General features: G+C 35.7%; 1 protein-coding gene across 2 annotated transcripts in view; it reads left to right on the top strand.

Annotated features, from left to right (window-relative positions):
* Nucleotides 1-18,331, top strand: part of GBE1 (1,4-alpha-glucan branching enzyme 1) — a 144,927-nt gene extending 126,596 nt beyond the window's left edge. Inside the window, exons 13-17 of one of the 2 annotated variants that reach the window (XM_051780127.1) lie at nt 971-1,155; nt 2,248-2,378; nt 8,206-8,323; nt 10,054-10,110; nt 16,605-18,331. In XM_051780127.1, the coding sequence (XP_051636087.1) occupies nt 971-1,155; nt 2,248-2,378; nt 8,206-8,323; nt 10,054-10,110; nt 16,605-16,661 (548 nt within the window). In that variant the 3' untranslated portion in view covers nt 16,662-18,331. The remainder of the gene's footprint in view (nt 1-970; nt 1,156-2,247; nt 2,379-8,205; nt 8,324-10,053; nt 10,111-16,604) is intronic. The other variant, XM_051780128.1, reaches the window with a different exon arrangement.
* Nucleotides 18,332-19,185: the final 854 nt, after the last annotated feature.

Here is a 19,185-nt window from a genome sequence, read left to right as displayed (position 1 = left end):
CATGCAACTGGTCTTTTGATTGTTTGGAGTTCAATAGGTAAAATGGGAGGTTTCTCTCTCAATGGTTATGTGAATGGCAGCTCTGATTTCACAGAATCATGGAATGGGTCAGGTTGGAAAGGACCTCAGTGGGTCATCTGGTCCAACCTCCCTGCTCACGCAGGGTCATCCCAGAGCACATGGCACAGGTTTGCATCCAGATGGTTCCTGAATATCTCCAGAAAGGAGGCTACACACTTTCTCTGGGTGAGTGGTCACTTGCACAGTCAAGAAGTTCTTCCTCGTGTTCAGATGAAACTTCCTGTGCATCAGTTTTTTGCTGTTACCTCTCATTCTATTCCTTAGTGCCACCAAACAGAGCCTGATCCATCCTCTTGCCACTCTCCCTTTGGGTGCTGACAGACATTGATGAGGTCCCTTCTCAGTCATCTCTTCTCAAGGCTGAACAGGTCCAGCTCCCTCAGCCTTTCCCCATGAGAGATGTTCCAGTCCCTTAATCATCCCTGTTGCCCTCCACTGGACCTGCTCCAGGAGCTCCATGTCTTTCTCGTACTCAGGAGCCCAGAACTGGACTCTAAACCAACAGATTTTTACTATTAAAGTGATGGGTTTAGGTTTCACAGTGACTGTAAAATTTGCAGCCCAGATGACTGAATTTGTCTTGCCTCTGTTGAGGGATGGGAATGGGAAATTTTTAAGCATGGCATGATAGCATGGAGTTTATAGTTTATTCATTACTTTTTTCTTTCCCTGGAGTCCATGGATATTTTGCTCTGGCCAAAACAAATCTGCTAACAAATGTGGAAGTTCTGAGAGACATATTAATAATAAAACTACTGGTTTATATAAAGAAACATATTGTTTGGAATTCCTAACTTGTGGAAAGTTATACATTAATATATTTTACTTCTACGGGTTTAGTGTATTTTTAGTGTGTAATTTCACAGATCCTTAATATTTTTAAATACAGGTAACGAATTTGGACATCCAGAATGGCTTGACTTCCCCAGAATAGGGAATAATGAGAGCTACCACTATGCCAGGAGACAGTTTAATCTTACTGAGGATGATCTTCTTCGCTATAAATTCCTAAATGCCTTTGATAGAGATATGAATAGATTGGAGGAAAGATTTGGCTGGCTTGCATCTCCCCAGGTAAGCTGTACAGACTAAATGATAAGTTCTAGTCACCATTTGGGTACATGTTCAGAATAACAGCAATACCAAATTTGCATGCAGAAATTTTAAACAGCACTTTATTATGCCTTGCTTAAGGCCTCACCATATATTTCAAGTTGTCAAAACATGGCACTGAAATATCTTCCACAGATAATAGAAATCTGAAACAGTCTCCTCTTAGCTTCATAGCAAGGTCTTTTCCTATTATTTTTCCTGTGTTTGTTTAGTAACTGTGGATTGGATAAAGCAGACAATGAAATTGTCCATAATCCAATCCAAGTGTTGCTTTGGGAAAGTGTAAGTTGTTCTGACAATACACTTTATAAAAATAATTACTCTGGTTCTGAGAAAAAACTGTCAGTAATAGTCTCCCACTCTTCAACTTACCTTTTTTGTATTTGCATTTTTTATTTAAGTGTACATTGTAACTTTTATGAAAGAAACTCGATTATTGTAATTTCTCAGTGTTTAATTATTTCATATTAGACATAATCCACTTTAAATAATTTTTTTTAAATTGATATCTAGTTACGGCTTTAGGAAATAGAAAAAAGGTGGTATGTGCAGCAGTTTAATGTGGCTTAGCAAAGCTATTTCTGACAGAGGTTTCTAAAAAAACAAACAAAACCCCTTCATTTTCTAAGTTAATAACAGTAGGTGGGGTGCAGATCCCCATAACAAGTAGATTGAATATTTCATTTGATAAAAGGAATCCATTTTTTTACTGACGGAGAATGTGATAAAAAGACCATGTTATGAACCTCTGAGCAAGAATTTGTCAAGTGTTCTATGTCAGCCAGGTATCTACCTCTTTAATTTTTTATTACCTTATAAAAACTGTCAGCTACACTTTAGTAATTAAAACTGTAGACAACATTGCATAGGTAAACAATTTTGGTTTGCGTGTTAACATCCATATCTTTGTTTTTAGAATTTTTAAGTGTGTTATTGAAGTGAGATATGGAAACAGTGGGAGAGTTCTTGTTTTTGTTAATTCTGTTAGAAATTAAATATTTTAAACTTTTTTTGTTTGGTTTGTCATTTTATTTTTTTTCCTTTCTTTCCCAGGCCTATGTGAGTGAAAAGCATGAAGGCAATAAGGTCATAGCATTTGAGAGAGCAAGGCTTGTTTTTATTTTTAACTTCCATCCATATCAAAGTTACGTGGACTACAGAGTGGGTATTGAAACTCCAGGAAAATATCCTTTTCTTTACCATTTTGCTTGTGCAGAAAAGTTTTAGAAGTTGAAAGCTGGTTTTATTTCTCTTTTCTAATGCGAATGCAAACTGTAGTGAAAAGGTAAGAAATTACTTGTCAGTATAATCTTGCTTTAATTGTTTACAGCAGAAAAGTAATTTAGAAATTTATCTTTTTTAATAAGAGATGGTTTTGAAGATAGCATGAGTAAAAAAATTGCAGTTTGAAGACTTGTGATTCCTTGCTTCCTGGAACTGTGTTGAGGCATCAAAAAGCAAGTAAACTTGAATGAAGTACAGAGAGTGACCACAGTAAGGTGATGCTGTGCACGCAGTCCCACAGGAAAATGCATCAGTGTAAACCTTCATCAGGAAGGGTGCACAGTTTCTGTTTTAAGACTGGGTGGACTGAAAATTTGCTCTTGGATCACCTAAGCAGTAAATGATTACTCTTGAGTAATTGGCTGGTTTTGCATTTGTGTCCAAATTCTTAGCATTGAGGAAGATTCAAAAAATTAATGCCGATTTACTGGAAGGATTTTGTTTCACAGAATTACAGGATATGCTGAATTGGAAGGGACCCACAAGGACCATCGAGTCCAACTCCTGTCATATACTGGTAAAGCAAGAAAAACAGTCATGGGGAAAAGTGGTTTCTTTGTGTTACACATTGCCATTTTTACATAGTGTAACATATCAAAGCATTTTAATCCTAGAGAGAAGGAACTCCAGAGTGCCCTGAATTTAGGGTGCTTAAGAACATTCAGGCAGTGATCTTTCCTCTCTAATGCCCAGTGACAGGACCCGAGGGAATACTGTGAAGCTGTGTAAGGGGAGGCTTGGCTTGGTTAGATATTAGGAAAAGGTTAGGAAAAAATTGGACACTGGAACAGACTCCCCAGGGAAGTGGTCACAGCACCAAGCCTGGCAGAGTTCAAGTATTTGGACAATACTTTCAGGCACACAGTGTGATTCTTGGGATGTCCTATGCAAGGCCAGAAGTTGGACTTTGATCCTTGTGGGTCTCTTCCAACTCAGCATATTCTATGATTCCATAATTTGAGGTCAGAGTTGTCCATAAGCAAATAGCCAGGCGAGGCTTGGGGTATCACAAATACTGTCATCAAAATGCAGCAAAAACATACTTAAGGAAAAAAAAAAGCCACCACACATTAATTCAGGCTCTCTGACATTTACAACATGCACCTAGAGCTCCTAATGAGCACGTAAGGTCACTTAAATGAGTCACTGGTGTGCAATTGCTGAAGGCAAAGAAGCTGCTTCACAGACTGCTTTGAAGTGCAGTTGTGTAACTGTCCCTGCCTGTTAGAATTCAGGGGGTATCTGGCACGTTGAGACAAAAAAACCCCTTAATTTAGGATCAGTCAAATGCTAAATTCTATCAAGGTAGTTGATACCTAAGGTTAATAGGTGTGAATGAGAAACACAGCATACTAATGTGGGAATGAATCTTTGATCTGCATGGGAAAAGGCACAGGTTTGCAGCACTGTGAGTCAGTGTAACTAATATTAGAGTGGCATCTTCTATTGCCCAGTTTCTGTGTCGTTATGTGAAGGCAAAAGGAAAACATTTCTGTGCTTGTGCTGGAATTTTCCTTCATAAATTATGCTCTTTCAGAAGCCTTTTCACGAGAAACAGGCAGCTTGAACTAACAAATTATTTTGGCCTAATTTGCTTCAGTTTTGAGGTAGATGAATAATCAACATCTAGGTCAGCTGTCTCTAGTTCTCTGATTGTACATAAAACTTTGGATGTTAAAAGGAAAACCATTCATAAGTTTCCAGTTTTATGTTTTTAATACTGTGGGGTAGTGGTTGGGTTCCAAGGCCAGTCTGCAGTAAAAATTCAATACAGATACTTTCTTTGGATGGAGAAAGAACAGGAAAGAGGCTTAAAGTCTTCAGAAATCACTCCTTTTCCTTCCTTAAGGTCCCACACTGTTTTTTTATTGAACATTTTTTGTGCTCTGTTGGAAGTCTATATGTATATATCTCCCCCCTTTTTAAGCAAGGTTTGTTATCTTGGCACAAAAATAAATCTGTGTTTCATGTTTGATTACTAATCAATATGGATTTACCAATCTCTAAATTTGCATTTGGTTTAAGCAAAAGACATCCATATTTTGTTGAAGAAAAAAGCTACAGTACCCCCTTTCTCCTCAGTACATGTTCATGAGTTGAGTGCTAAATAGCTTCCTCTGTCTTCTAAATGTTGTGAGCTGAATTTCATCAGGACAAGGTGTTTAATTTCACTGCAAAATTCAACCAAATATCCTCAAATGCTTTCTGTCAATTAGTCTTCTCCAAAATTAGCAGTGTGTGGAGAGGAGAAACAGAGGTGCCCTTCGTCTTGAAATTAATTATGCTGGGTTTTTTTCAGTGAAATCCAAGAATTATTAAAAAAAAAATGGCCTAACCACTTTGGACTCTTTACAGTCCTACTTGAAAGTGCCTTTTCCTTCATTTTCCCTGTGTTTATGGGGCATTTAATGACCAATTTCTTACTTTCCTTAATGTGTCTTAATGCATACATTTTGTCCTTTTAGCTTCTGTATTAAATGTTTCAGCACAGTTTTTTATCTTTTTTTGCTCTGTACTTTTATCTTCATCCCATCTCTGTTGCCAGAACCATATCCTTTGCTTTTAGCCAAGCAATGGTAGCAAGAGATAAAGATGAAATCTTAATTAGGTAATCTTTTGTATATTGAAGTGCAGTGAGAAAATGAGAGCTGATTTACATGTGAATTTAAAAGAAAATAAATATTTACATGCACAACCATGCTGTAGTTGCACATCTGGAAATCACCAGAAAGACAGAAATATGGATGCTTATTTAGGCAACACATGTCATTGTACAATATACAGCAGTTCCTAATCCTGATTTTAAAACAGATTATGAAAGGATGGACATGAAACAATCAAGATCACCTGTAATCTTTTTTAATATCTTCCTGAGTCCTACTCAGTTGTGCCCAGGCTAAGTTGATGGATAATCTCTGTAACAGGGCAGTTGCATATAATACAGAGGTCCCAATCTATTTAATATTATTTGAATGTATTTGATTTGTGATAGATGTTTGGGTAAGCCAAACCAGACTGTAGAGAAAAGAGGAGTTTCTCTATAAATAGTCAATAAACCTGACATCATTTTACAGCTGGTCAGTAGAAATTCTTACCTCCTTTTCTGCAAAACTTTAAATGAAGCTGAACCATCACCCCCTCAAATAGCACTTGGATTGTTTTATAAATATAAGGATTGAGGAACAAAATCCAAATTATCCTATTTTGTGATTTGCATTTACCCTGCAAATATGTTATTAAACATGCATAAGGTTACGTTAAAATTACACTAAAATATTTATTTCAAAATATTGTAAAACCATAATAATTCAGTAAGTAATATGGTAGATAATGTGTCAGCTTTTCTATTTGCAGCTCTATCCATACAAGAGTTCATGGATTTTGCTGCTCTCCTCCCCTGTATTGGGCAATAAATTTAGTTGGAGCACCAAACTGAACACAAATCAGGCTTTTTTTTTTTTTCAACGAGAATACAGGTTAGTATTTCCAACAATCTGTCACTAAAACAAGAGAGGTCACTGCAAAAGGAAATACTTTTATTATGTGCTTAATTAAAATGCACAACTTTTGTTTAATGTTTTAGTGAAAGTAGTCTTCAGAAAACCAGATGCTTGTAAAGTTCTGAAATGTGAAAAGTGACTTTTTTGTGAGATTTTAAGTTGGAAGGCAAATGGGCATGTTTACCAAACTAGTTAATTCTTTTTCCAGCAAAATACCCAATTTGTGAGGATCTTAAAGTCCTTTGTTCAGGATCTGGTTAACAGTATTTACACTAAATATGCTATACATGTGCAAAGACACAGTGATATTAACTTTAGCATTGCTCTCTAGAAATACAGATACAATTTTATAAATTGTTTTTAAAGTACTGTAGCCATAACAATGGCATTTGCTGTAACTAGTTTTAAGAGAATCATTAAACATGTCAGGGCTTTCTGCAACATGGATAAATTATTGAATTTAATGTACAGTGTCAATCACAGAAGCAAGGAGTGAAATGCTTGACAGAGATATTCTCTTGCCATGTTAATAAAATATACAGAATATCATTTTATATATATAGGAATAGTAGCAGACATTGCTGATGCTAAAAGGACACTGAAGAGAGTGACTAGAAGTTGTAACTTGTGGTTTTGTATGTTGTGCATTACAACAAAATGAATGGTAATTTGTATGTGTTTGTAAAATAGAAGGCAGAGGTGCATCTAAAAAGCCATTGAGGACTAAAGTTGGCAAAGTAGAATTTTCCTAACTTATGGGTTTTTTTTAAAAAAAGGTAACAATCATGAAGATTTTGCCAGAGAATGTGGTGATCTTTGGGCACCTGCCCTGTAGAAATCAGAAACTAACTTAGCAGTTTTGGACCCTTCTCTCATTGTGCTGCAAATACTTGTGGGGAAGGGATTAGTTACCATTAGTGATCTGGTAGCTAATTGACAGCTTTGCTTTTTTCCCTCCTCTGCATCTGTTTTTCTTTGTTGCCTTTGTCAGCAAAACCTGTGCAATCTTTTATACTCAAGTGTCTCAGAGTAAATTTGCAGTTACTGTTGTGTTATGTCATGCTTCAGTCTCCCTTGTCACTGGAGATTTCAGTCAGTAAGGCTGGTGGCTGGGAAATTTCCCAGCTCATCTGAGAGTGAGTTGTGTAAAAAGACTGAAAAACAATTCTGTTAATAAAACATTTTTGAGCAGGTCTATTTTCCATCAGGTTGAGCAAACGCAGAAGGGCAAGAGCAGTTTAAGATCCGCTGACTTTAAAGGACTGTTCCTTCCTTCATGCCTAATCCTATTAAATACAAGCTGTAGGAAAATAAGATTCTTCCATGGCTTAGAATTGAGGAAGCAGATTGTGGATTTTGGAGCACTGTTATTTCCCTCTCTTTTTTGGGTGGTGGGGAGTAGAGATTGCTTTCTGTTGTAACTTCAGGAGGGAAAAGGTGCTTTAATTATGCCCAATCAAGAAACTAAAAGGCACTGAAATAATCATAAAATTAAAATATTCTATTTGTTGTTGTTCTAAATAAGAAGAAATTCACTTTTGAATGTGAGTTAGCTCTTTGTCTCCTCATTTATTCCCTTACGCTTTCTGATTTTATTCTTTCAACTTTATCTTTTATTATTTGCGAAATCTGTTTGAATCCTTTTAAGTATCTGTACAGATTTTTCAACTCGTTACACTTCGTTAAATAGTTCACACCATTGTAACAACTGCAGTCAGAAAGTTTATCTCTTAAAAAGTCTTCTATTAAATATACTGTCTTTTTGTTCCTCTGTGCTATAAGAACTCAGACTCTTTTCCAGCAAACTCTCTTATGTAAAATTACGTTTTTCTCATTGATCAGATTCTGACAGACCATAAAACGTTGCTGAATACGGTCACAATTATGTTGCTTCTTAAATGCAACTCAAATGCATCATTTTGTTTAATGGAACATTTTTTGACTAGTTCTTCACTTGAAGTGCTGGGCAGAGCTGCTGTGATGCTATAAACTTACATGGCAGATTGAGTTATTATACTAAAATTAAATTTTCAGGACAAAATATGATACAACTTCTATATTTTTTTTTTTTTGGTTTTCCACTCTTTTCTTAAATTTTATTATTGTTTGTGCTTTATATTGAGTATATTAGTTATATTAGTTACTCCAGTTCTTCTAGATTTTTTGCTTTGATTTCTTTCCCAGTTTAAAGTAACTTGGCGTAGTTCCTTAACAGTTTTTTTTTTAAGTATAAAATCCTTCTGGATTCTGATGCTGGAGAATATGGAGGGCATCAAAGGCTGGACCACAATACAGAGTACTTCTCTGAAGAATTTCCTCACAATTATCGACCTCATTCAATTATGGTAAGCAAGATTTATTTTTTTTTAGTTCTACTTTCATCTGTGTAAGTTTTGCTTTTTTGCTTGCTTGTTTGTTTTTCACAAATATGGAGTCTATTCCAGTATTTTCGGGGGGTTGTAGTTTTAATTTATTTTCTGAAGTCAGTCTTTGTGTAAATACAGGAGAGATAACAATGTTATGGTTTGATTATAACTAACACTGTTAACTGATCTTTCTTTTTCAACACTACTTTTAAATTTCTGTGCACTCTTTTAGTGTCTGGCACACGGTGCTCCTTGCCAACATGCATGAAAGCCTACTGATATGCTTTTGAGTTGCCATTTTTATTATTATAATTTGCTTTATTTTCTTGCCTAAGAAGCTCCATCTTCATGCTTGCTTTTGATTTAAAGCTCTGTAGAAACTGAATCTTGCTTGGCTTTCTTAAAGTCGTATTCTTAACTCCACTAATACAAGTTTGAGCAAATCATGCATTTCTCCTCCTCAGTTTACAGAAAAACCTTGCAAAATGAAACAGGATTTCTTGGTTCACATCAAGAATTTTAAGACTTTGCAGTCCTAAAGTGATATGAATAATGGATAAAGACTTTCCCACAAATCACTTGAGATGGAGTGGGAAGCACATCCTTGCATACAATTTCTGTTAGCTGAGATGATCACTAATAGAACTCTACCTTTCTTAACTACTCTTGAAATCAATCACCACAATTAACAATTTTAAAATGTCATTTTTCCTATTCTTTATATATGTATACATATATGCACGTGTTTCCCACTCTTTGTAAGTTTTCACATATATGTATGTGGTTGTATGTTCACATGCACAAGAAAATAAGATGCAAAAAGGCTGTGAATTAAGGCAAGAGATCAGTGAAAAGATTCTGAAAATGCATATATCACTGAGAAGATTTTTATATCTAAAACATGTATATGGGTGAAGGGGTGTGCGTCTCCATGCCTAGGTGCATTGATACATATAAACACTTATAAATAACTTACACTTGTAATCTTAGCCTACAAAAATGATTTGTGAGAGCCACTCCTCTTCCATGACAGAATGGAGACATGAATTTCTAGTGTCACTTCTTAACGTTTCTCATAAGATCTAAACTCCTGAGAATTATTGTCACTTTTGATCTCTCTCTTTCTTTCATTGCATTCAGAATATTGGCATTTCTTTCATTTGCTTGATTTAAAATATAGTTTCATGACATGAAAGAATTCTTGTGCTTTTGTTGTACTTGGTGTAAAGGATCTTGGGAATATTTTGGGGTGGTTTTTTTTTTTTTTTAAAGTGTATGCATGTGACAATGCCCTCAAAGTGTGGGTAAGTATTTGTGCTAATTTGCAGGCAAAGAAACGTGAGGTTATGTAGCAAATTAATGCCTCCAGAGTTCTTGCTTCATGTGTCCAATTCAAATACCTTGCCTTGGTGACTGGAGAGCATCTTCATTATCTACCACTAACTGAACTTTTGCGAGCCAATTAACTGGAATTTGGAATGTTCAGTTCACATTTAGCCTGTTAGATGGTGAGTGCAAGTCGTTGAAGACAGGGGGAAAAACAAATGTGAAGATGCTGTTTGCCAGGAGCATGTGGAAGATAAGGCATGTGACAAACGAAGCAGCAAATGCACTTTTGCAGCATAAGCTGTGGCATGGCAATGGCAACCTGTAGGTTAGAAAGAAACCCAGCAGTGTGGGTCAGGTAAACTTTCTCTTGTGTCCTTCAGCAATTCAATTCACAGAGCACCTCCAGCGACCCCCCCAGAGGATGGCACCAAATAAAGGTAAAATACTCACAAAAGGACACAGAGGAAAAGTAAGCAAGTTGAAAAAATCTGGAAAACTGGACTAAATTCAGCAGGATAGATCTTCAGCTAAGAAAGAGCAAAGGTTCCAGTAAATGCCTCCAGCAGCTGTTTTGCAGTAAAACAGAGATGTTTTATTTTAAATAGCAATTTGCATCCAAGTTCTTGGGTAATTTGTCCTGCTTGGGAGTTGCTTTAGTCTTAATAACAGTTTCTAAAATCCAAGTAGAAGTCTTCCCTTCCAACTTCTTTTCAAAAAGCATATGATGCCACCCCAATAAACTCATAGAAGTTCTTTTCCTGCTGTTTAACGATTATTTTATTCTCTTTACACAATACATGAGACTTTAGTTTATTGCTTCAAAAATTCTAGCTCTTCCTCTACCACAAACTTCAAAGAAGTAATTTTTTAATGACAGATACACCTCCCTTAAGGTGTGTAAGTAAACATTGTCAGCAAAACATGCCCAGAGGGTTGTGACAAAATGAAATCACATGCAATAATTCTGTTTCTCAAGTCAAGCTTAAATAGCACACAAATGTGTTACGAAAATAGAAGATGAAATGTGACAGGATTCATTCTGGAAACATCACCTAATAAAAGAAATATTCAAGGTGACATAGCAAAATCAGAAAAGAGAGATGTGAAATTCTTGGTGCAAAGAACCCTGGATGAAGAGGAAGCTTTTTTAAGCACTGCTAGGCCTTTCTCTGTAAAATTTTCAGGCTTGTTTAGTGAAGCTCTAAAGGGCCGGATTTCAAAGTCATCAGACAAACCTTGAAAACTGCATAGAAAAATGCACAAAAAAGTTCTTTGTTGTATGACTTATGTAAATAATTATTATAATTTTTTTTCCATTTCACTGCTTGTTCTGTTCTTGGTTATTAACAAATGTATGAAATGTGCATAACTTTCCACATTATCAAACTTTCTAATAAGCTGTGAACCGTTCTGTCACTGTAAGAATAGATTCTTTTTAGCACAGCTTTATTTCTGTTTACATCTCCACTGTATTATTCTTATAATAGCTTTTTGGGGTATGTTTTATAAAAGATGTGTGCTTTTTTCAAGGCTTCTGTTTTTTATGTCTTATCATCTCTTTGTAAGATGTAAATTAAGTGCTGCACACACATTTCAACTCCAGTCAGATCCTAATGCCCCTTAAGGGATGAAATAATTTGTTTAGTTACTTTGCTTTTATAGTTGGATGTGAAACTTAGATTTGGGGCAGGAGGAAGAAAAGCAATGATTTTTTTTATAACACGTGTCATTCAAAATATTTTGTTGGTCTTTTCTAAAGTCTCCAACTTGACTGAATTTTGCTGTAAAAAAGAACTAGATATCAATGTGTGTCCTAGTAAATTTTTTTTTGGATCACAGCAAAAGTTAGGATTTATGTGAAAATGGTGAGGTTTGTACTTCATGGATCAACAGACTTGAGTAATAAGAAGATTAAATGGAATATTACAGAGTATGTTGTGTCATTGGAAAAGTAGTATATGGTTTATCAAGAAATATAATTGTTTAACATAGTTCAACTTTTAGGTTTACTTTTTCTGTCGTTCATTTCAGTTAGTTAAAAAACAAATACATGTCAAAGTATTCTTTTTCTCCTGTCTCCAGTGCTGTCTTTTTCTGATTATTTTTGGAATTCACTGATATAATCTTATCACATTAAATGAAATTGAAATTATATAGTTTATTTTAAGAGTATCTTTATTACAGGGTTGGGTTTTTAACCTTGAGTTTAATGTGTACTATTCAAGGTCAAAGTGCAACTTCCTGCCTCCTTGAGTCTATTGACAGATTAAAGTACTCACATAGAGTGAAATGATCTAAAAGCTTTTAGTGACCTTAGCTTTGAAAACTGATTTGAATAACTTTCACGATAAGGATTTATGTATTGAATTTTAAGGGTCTGATGTAATCTTTAACTGTTTTCTCCCCTGCCATGCACAGATATACAGATTAAATGAAAGAATGTTTGTAGCTAGAAACTTAACTGTTCTAACTGAGGGAATCAGCAAGACTTCATTACCAGAAAGGTCTTTTGTTATTTTTACCTCTTGATGATTAAGACTTATAGATTCATTTGCTCATCTTCATCGATCGTTTGGCTTCTTAAAACCACCAGCAAATGCAATGATTCCAAAGTTACTCTGTCGGTAATTTTGTTTCATCCTATCTTATTTTTCAGTCTACTTGTTTGTCAGGGGTTTTCCTTGTCTTTTTTAAAAAAGTACCCTTTCATAAACTGGAAAAAGAGTGCAGAAGATAATAGAGGAGGAATTCTGAGATACAGCCTGTGCAGTATATGGTCTTCTTTTACATAAATGAAGCAAGACAGTCTAAGAAATTATTTTCTGCATATTCATTCTGTTCAGCTGTAAAATTGAAAAAACAAATTGAAAGGCAGAACTTCACCTTATTTTAAGCATACCTCCTTTGTCATGTGCAATATCTAGCAAAATGATAACCAAAATGTCTGAGGTTTTGTATAGTAAATTATAGTCAAAAAGCAAAAGCTACCGTCTATTTTATTCATTGATGGTTAATTATATTCTCAGAATAGTGTCAGTGTCTGACAATTAGTAGTGATACAGAGACATGAGATTATCTAAAGCCCTCATTTTAATTAAAAGTTTGGAATAGTGTTGGCACAGACTCTTGTGACATTGCCTTCTGCATCTACCAGCTGCAATATGTGCTATCAAATATTTTTCTGCAGTGCCTGATCTAGCTCTGAGTTCTAGTAATTCTCCCATCTGTTACAAAATGACCTTGAAATTATTTTTAGGACTTGGTGTTTTCCAGTCCTGAAAGTAGGGTGAAGAGGAGTTCGTTGGAGTTCCAGCCAATTTCAGTTGTGCTTGCAGCTGGTCCTGAATTAGTCTGACAGAACTGAAAGTTGCAGTTGTCATTTGCAGAACCTCTTGCTTGTGGGGTTTTAGATACATTTGGGCATTGCTGTGTCTTTTAGTCCTCTCCTAGAATATGTAAGGTGAGGTTTCTGCTTATAGTTGCTGCTGTTCACAAGTGCTCCCTACACGTGGTGTTCCTGTATTCTTCTTAGCTTTTTAATTGCTTTTTTTTTTTCTTGAAATTGTCTGGGTATTCACAGGGAAAAAAAAATATGAGTAATCATTTGGCTGAAAAGCATCTCATTTTTCTGGCCAGTAGTAGTACCAGGTTTTTTTCCCTGGTTTTGAATTAGCCATCATGAATAGACTATGATCTTAATAGAACTCCATATGTGTGTTGGTGGAAAAGAGGTTGATTATAATAAACCTCTTTTTGGTTTTGTTTTTTTTTTTGTTTTGCCTCTGTGTGTGGCTATGCTATTTTAGTGCCAGAAGCCTTAATCTTTGTGGGGTTTGCCTAGTTTCAGACAGTGTAACTTACTCATAGCCTAAATGGACATGCAGTATAAAAAAAGGTCAAAGGGGATAATAAAAAAAAGTTTTGTATTTGACTTATAAACAAGATTCCTATCCTCCATCATCCTCTCTGGTAGCACATCTGCTGGTGAAGTCAACCACAGTTACTCTACTTCATTCCTGCCAAATATTCCATTGAGGAAAAAAGAATATTTCAATATTATTTGATGGCTAAATGTTTGAACGTTAACTTTGTCAAAAACTTCATCTTTAAAGCTGAGTCATCCTAACTGTCCCAAACAGACCTGATGTTTTCCAGTCTCCATATTCTAGTCCCCTATCAGAAAAGGCCTTATGAGGCTTCATATGTGTGTTTTTAGATGTCTTTATGGCTTCCTAAAATAGCAGATTTTATGTAACACCTTAGAGGACTTGAGGTAATAATTAAGCAATCGGTACAGAAAGTAGAGAGATGATTCACTGAGATATCTCAAGCCCTGAATAACCTGGATTGACTTCAGAGCTCAAGGAATCTGGGCTTCCTGAGGCCCTTTCCAACATGGGTGAGCCTGGAGGGGAGGAAAGCGCTGAGAAGGATGTTCAAGATGAACTGACAGCTTGAAACAGAAGAGAGCTTGTGAGGGTGGTTTGGCTGAAGGATAGTCAAGACATGGGTTAGTTGAGATTACATTCTCTTTAGTACTCTGTTCTTTGGGCTTTCACTTCTGTCCACGTTCATCAAGTGAGCCTTGTGAAATGGTGAAGGAGACGTGAATGAGAAAAACCTTGTGATCAGAAGCAGCAGGTTAGAAGAGCAGAAATCAATAGAACTGAAGCAGGTAATTGGAAGTATATAATTCAGCAACAAAATAAACTTCTGAGACCCTCTTCCCAGGGTATGGGAAAAGTCAAAAATTGCACATCTCTCATAATGTCTCTTACTGATGAATACTGAGATTTCCAATAATGGTTTTAATCAGGACACCTCTATGTACTTTTACTAATCTATTTATAGATAGATCTATATCTCCCTCAGTCCATTACACAAATGTTCTGAGTTCTGTCTGTTCAAATAAATAATAAAGACCAGAGCACATTCACTGTTGTATTTCTTGAAATACCAGTGGGCTGGGAAGGAGAAATACTACCTATATATTTGTAACAGGAATTATCAAATACTTGTGTAGTATTTTTCCTTTCTAAAAAAATTTACACCAGTGTAATGAATAATTAATCATCTTATTTGTGATTATTAATCAATAATTAATATTTATTCATTGTTCATGCCTTAACTGTTGCTTTTTGTAGTAAACAGCCTTGGAGATGGTTGCACTGATCAACGAAATAAGTTGAGATTAGGAGATAGTGCCATATGTAGCTATTCTATGATTTAGCAAGGAGACCACCAAGACAAAAAAAAAGACACTAAAATGCATATTGAATTTGCCTAGGTAAGGAAGAAACAGGTGACTAAAGTAATAAGCTGGCAGATACATACCTTCATGGCAAATGGAAAACATATCTGTCGTTAGTCTAAATACAGTCATCTGCACAAGTTCTGAAATTGTGCTTAAGCCAGTTTTAAAATTCTGATTGGCAGTGAAGTGGTTGGAGTGGGATGCTTCCTCACTGCTCCCAGATCCTCTCTCAGCTGATGTAAATTGACTTTAACGGAGCTGGGCTAATTTACTCCTCCGAAGATCTGACATATTGACCAGAATATAATTGAGAATTGCTGTGTCCTGTATTAATGTTAATTTTTATTCCCTTAACTGAAGTAACATTTTGCAAATTCTCTGTTAGAAAACTTATTTCTGTTTGTTCCTTCTCCCTTCTCACTTCATTTTTCAAACCCAGAGCGCTGAATTTCTCAATACACAATTTCAAAATCTCTCCTTCATCTATATGTTTTGAGGTAGCTGACTTCATTAGGTATTTCCTCTCCTGCACAGATTTATAGAAGCTATTTATCACTGAAACCTTAAGGGGAAATCATTATGTTCACTGTCTTTCAAGAAGCACTGGACATAGCTCTGTCTGGTTCAATGAAGATCAGCTGTTCTTTTCCTTTTTCTCCTTTTCCTAAAGCTTTTTGCTTCATTGCTTTATTCTGTTTTGAAAACAATGAAAGCCTTTCATACCATCAGGCTCTAGTTAGCAGATAACACAGCTGGAATTGCAGAATATTAGGCATTCCACAGGGATGAAGGGTAGCCTGAAAGAGGACGTTGTCAGAATGAAGCCAATAATCTTCAATCTTGTGTTACCTTTTATAATTGCATTTTTATTGACTTACTCAGAGAACACATTCATAGACTTGACAATTGATGGAGTACCATATATCAAGGTAATTGGGAGATAGTACATATCGGTCTTGTTTGCAGATTGTGACTCTACTCTGCTTGCAAGGAATGTCATGTAAAATATATTGCCACAAGTTCTTCTGTGTGATCTATGAGGAGTTTTTTGATTATATGTGTTTAGGTTTTTCTCATGGTATCCAGGAAAAAGGGCAAGAAAATGTGATAATTTAAGTGGTTAATTTTGATTCTGTCCGGTCTTGAAAGTGGGTTTTATTGTTGGGACACTGACATTCCATAGGTGCCAAGAGTGAGAAGAATATGCTGCTGTGTCATGTTGCTGGTATTTACCTGTATGAAATGACATCACAGACCTTGGGGCAGCTTTAATTCACAGCAGAAGGGTGTTGTGAAACTTTGTCATTTGTCATCGTACGGTCTATTGACCCACATGTCCTCAGGTTTTTGAAACCGGTCATTGTGAGTCAACGAGGCCCTCTACTGGTAACCACCTAAAATAGATCAAGGTAAAATACATGCATTAAAAAACAAAAAAAAAAAATAGAAAAGAGGTTGCAATCAAGCTGTCTTTTAAATTTTTAGGTTATCTCGTGTAATTCAAATGCTGGGGACTAAGCAGTCGTTCTTTAAAAACGTGATGACCCACAACAGTGCACAAATGACAGATTTTGAGCAGTTAATTTTTTTTTTTAAACAAACTGTTATTTCGAAGTGGTCTCCTGTAAAGGTATATGCTTTTTTCAGCTAATCGTGTTCTTGTCATATTTTCACTAGGTGTACATTCCAAGCAGAGTGGCTCTTGTGCTTCAGAATATGGATATCCCAAAATGAAGTTCTCTGTAACTGCCACTGAAGAAGCAAGTCATAGAAGAAGTGCTGAAACACTGTGCTAGTACTAAGTATAACAAAACTTGCTCTAAGGAGGCTTTCTGAAACTGAGTATAGTAATATTAGGTGTTTAAAATGTAAGATTAATATTCACATATAATTGCAGAGCTCTTGACTTGCTAGATCCTCTTTTGAGGAAACTCTACAAAGAGGCAGAAAGGAAAATGTTGGGTTTGTAGTTCTAGTAGTACAAAATTACACTTAAGGTGTTGCAGAGCAGCAGGTATTCTCAATTAAACTGTTGTTTACAGAATTTTATCAGGAATAATAAGAGTGATCCTGCTCCAAAGTTTGTAATTTCTTGTGATCCTCATTTTGATAGTGAATTCAAATGTTCATTATATATGAATTCTTCTTACTAAAAGTAAGTAGTTTGCTTAAATAAAACAGAAGTTTTTGGCTAAAAGGCAGCCTTAATGGTTTGTGGGACCTAATTTGAGGCTCCTCTTCTTCAATGAAGTCCAGCATGGAATTAGAAATGTTTATCCAAATGGATGAGAAGGTCCTCTGAGAGTATCGTACTTTGCCATTTTCTATGTAATTAAAAATGCACAAATAATGCTGAACAGCAGAACGAGCCGGCCGATCGACTGGCGACCTGGCTGATGCTCTTGTGTGTGTTGCTTGTTTGCTCCCACCCAAATCACTTAGTTTGTCCATCTCACTTGCTACAGCTGGACAAAAATTTACACAACTATTTTATTTAGATCACTGAAATGTTCAGTGAGAAGTGTGTTTTGTTCTTACTGATACCACACTGGAAGATGTATTTAAAGTGTAGTTCTTCCCACTGGATTTATTCCACTGACATCAGGACCTTGCAACACTGATTTCACTACTTCCAGAAGCTGCCTTTCAGCTTGGAACATGATGATGTTCTTGCACTTTTATGACTTTTGAAACATTGCTTCTCATGAAGAAGCAGTCTCAAAATACAGTGATCAAATTAAGGTGTTTTTTTGATTAAAATTAAGATAGTTAATTATTGGAGTGCTGCTAAGATAATTCAAGTGAGTTCCTTCATGAGCTACAACTTTTTTTTGTAAAGAGTAAGATTTTGTATATTTGAAAATGTTGCAGAGTATTCTGGAAAATTAATACCAAATTAACGAGACATGCTTTATTTTGTTCCATTAATTTAAAAATTTGAATTGGTTCTGAAATGAATGTCTTTTGTACAAATCTGAATTTTCTAACTTTTAAAATAGCCAAAGAGGAAGATGTCCGTGACCATTTCCAAGTCATAATTTTACCCAGTTTCCTTTGTGAACCATTGTGTAAATTACTGAATAGTTGTGCCAACACTGAAAATCTATCCACAGTTCTTGGAATGCTTACTTGTGGCTTACTTCTTAAGCAAAATAAGGGATGGAATAATGCAGCATGATGGAAAACAGTCTTTTGCAGAGTTCACACTGAAAGGACTTTGTGAACATCCCCCGTCTGATACGTTCTGTGTGACAGAGAATCTTATATTGCAGTTGAGTACTCTAGGATCATGCTTCATTTTCCTCTACACCAGTTTGATCATTGTTTGGTTGTGGGCTAATAAAAGCATTCCTGTTACGCTATGACTTTAAATAAAATATACAGAACTGTTTTAGCAACTGGAACTGATTATCTTTGTTTCTTTTTTTCCCCAGATTGTTTTTCTTGTAGTGAAATAACGAGCAACTTCTAATACATGTTATATTTACATTGTATTGATCTAATATGTTTTATAGGGTGGTTTGTTTTTTTTACTGGCACCAGTTCCAGGTTTCAAAATGTAATGCAAGGCAAGCGTCTGTGTCAAACCTTTTTTCAAGAGAAGGAATAAATGTATGATGTGAAGTATAAACTGTAAAATTACATGCAAAATAAACTCTGAGGAGGAGAAAATAAATTCATATACGGTTTCATTGCTTGTATTGTAAAACAATTGTACAGTAGTCTTAACACTGGAAGACAGATTAGATTTTACTCTGTCTTGAAATCAGGAACTTATCCTGGTCATAAATACTCTGAAACTGGTAGAATATTTGTCCTGTGCTCATTTTCTTCGATATAGTGATAGATTAATAAAAGCAAACTACAAAATATGTAAGCTGAACATGTAAATTCAAGAAATATAATAATTAGGGCTTTTTTGGAATCCACCTCTACGTTTCAATGGTGAGTGTACTCTTGCCTGTCTTGCAAGACTGGAATATTTTTCCTTGTAATACCCACGGAAAGCCAATTTCTTGCTCCTGCTCTTGGAATTTTTGACGGATTACGAAGAAAAATTCAGCTTTCACCTTGTATCTGGTGCCACTCAGATTGCAGCCAAGGTCCTTCCTTGCCATCATGCACTGAGGTTTGTAGCTGCCTGTCACCATGACTGGTTGAAGCCTCAGATTCCTTCTGAGAAGCACATGAGCTCCAGAGCTTTATCTGCTTGGGTACACCTCAAATCAGTCCTCTTTGACTGTGTCACAGGAGTAAA

This window comes from Manacus candei, unplaced genomic scaffold, assembly GCF_025592945.1.
Source record: "Manacus candei isolate 608988 ecotype Guabito, Panama unplaced genomic scaffold, ASM2559294v1 h1tg000014l, whole genome shotgun sequence".
Classification (NCBI taxonomy): Eukaryota; Metazoa; Chordata; class Aves; order Passeriformes; family Pipridae; genus Manacus; species Manacus candei.
This window is presented reverse-complemented; position numbering and strand designations above follow the sequence as displayed.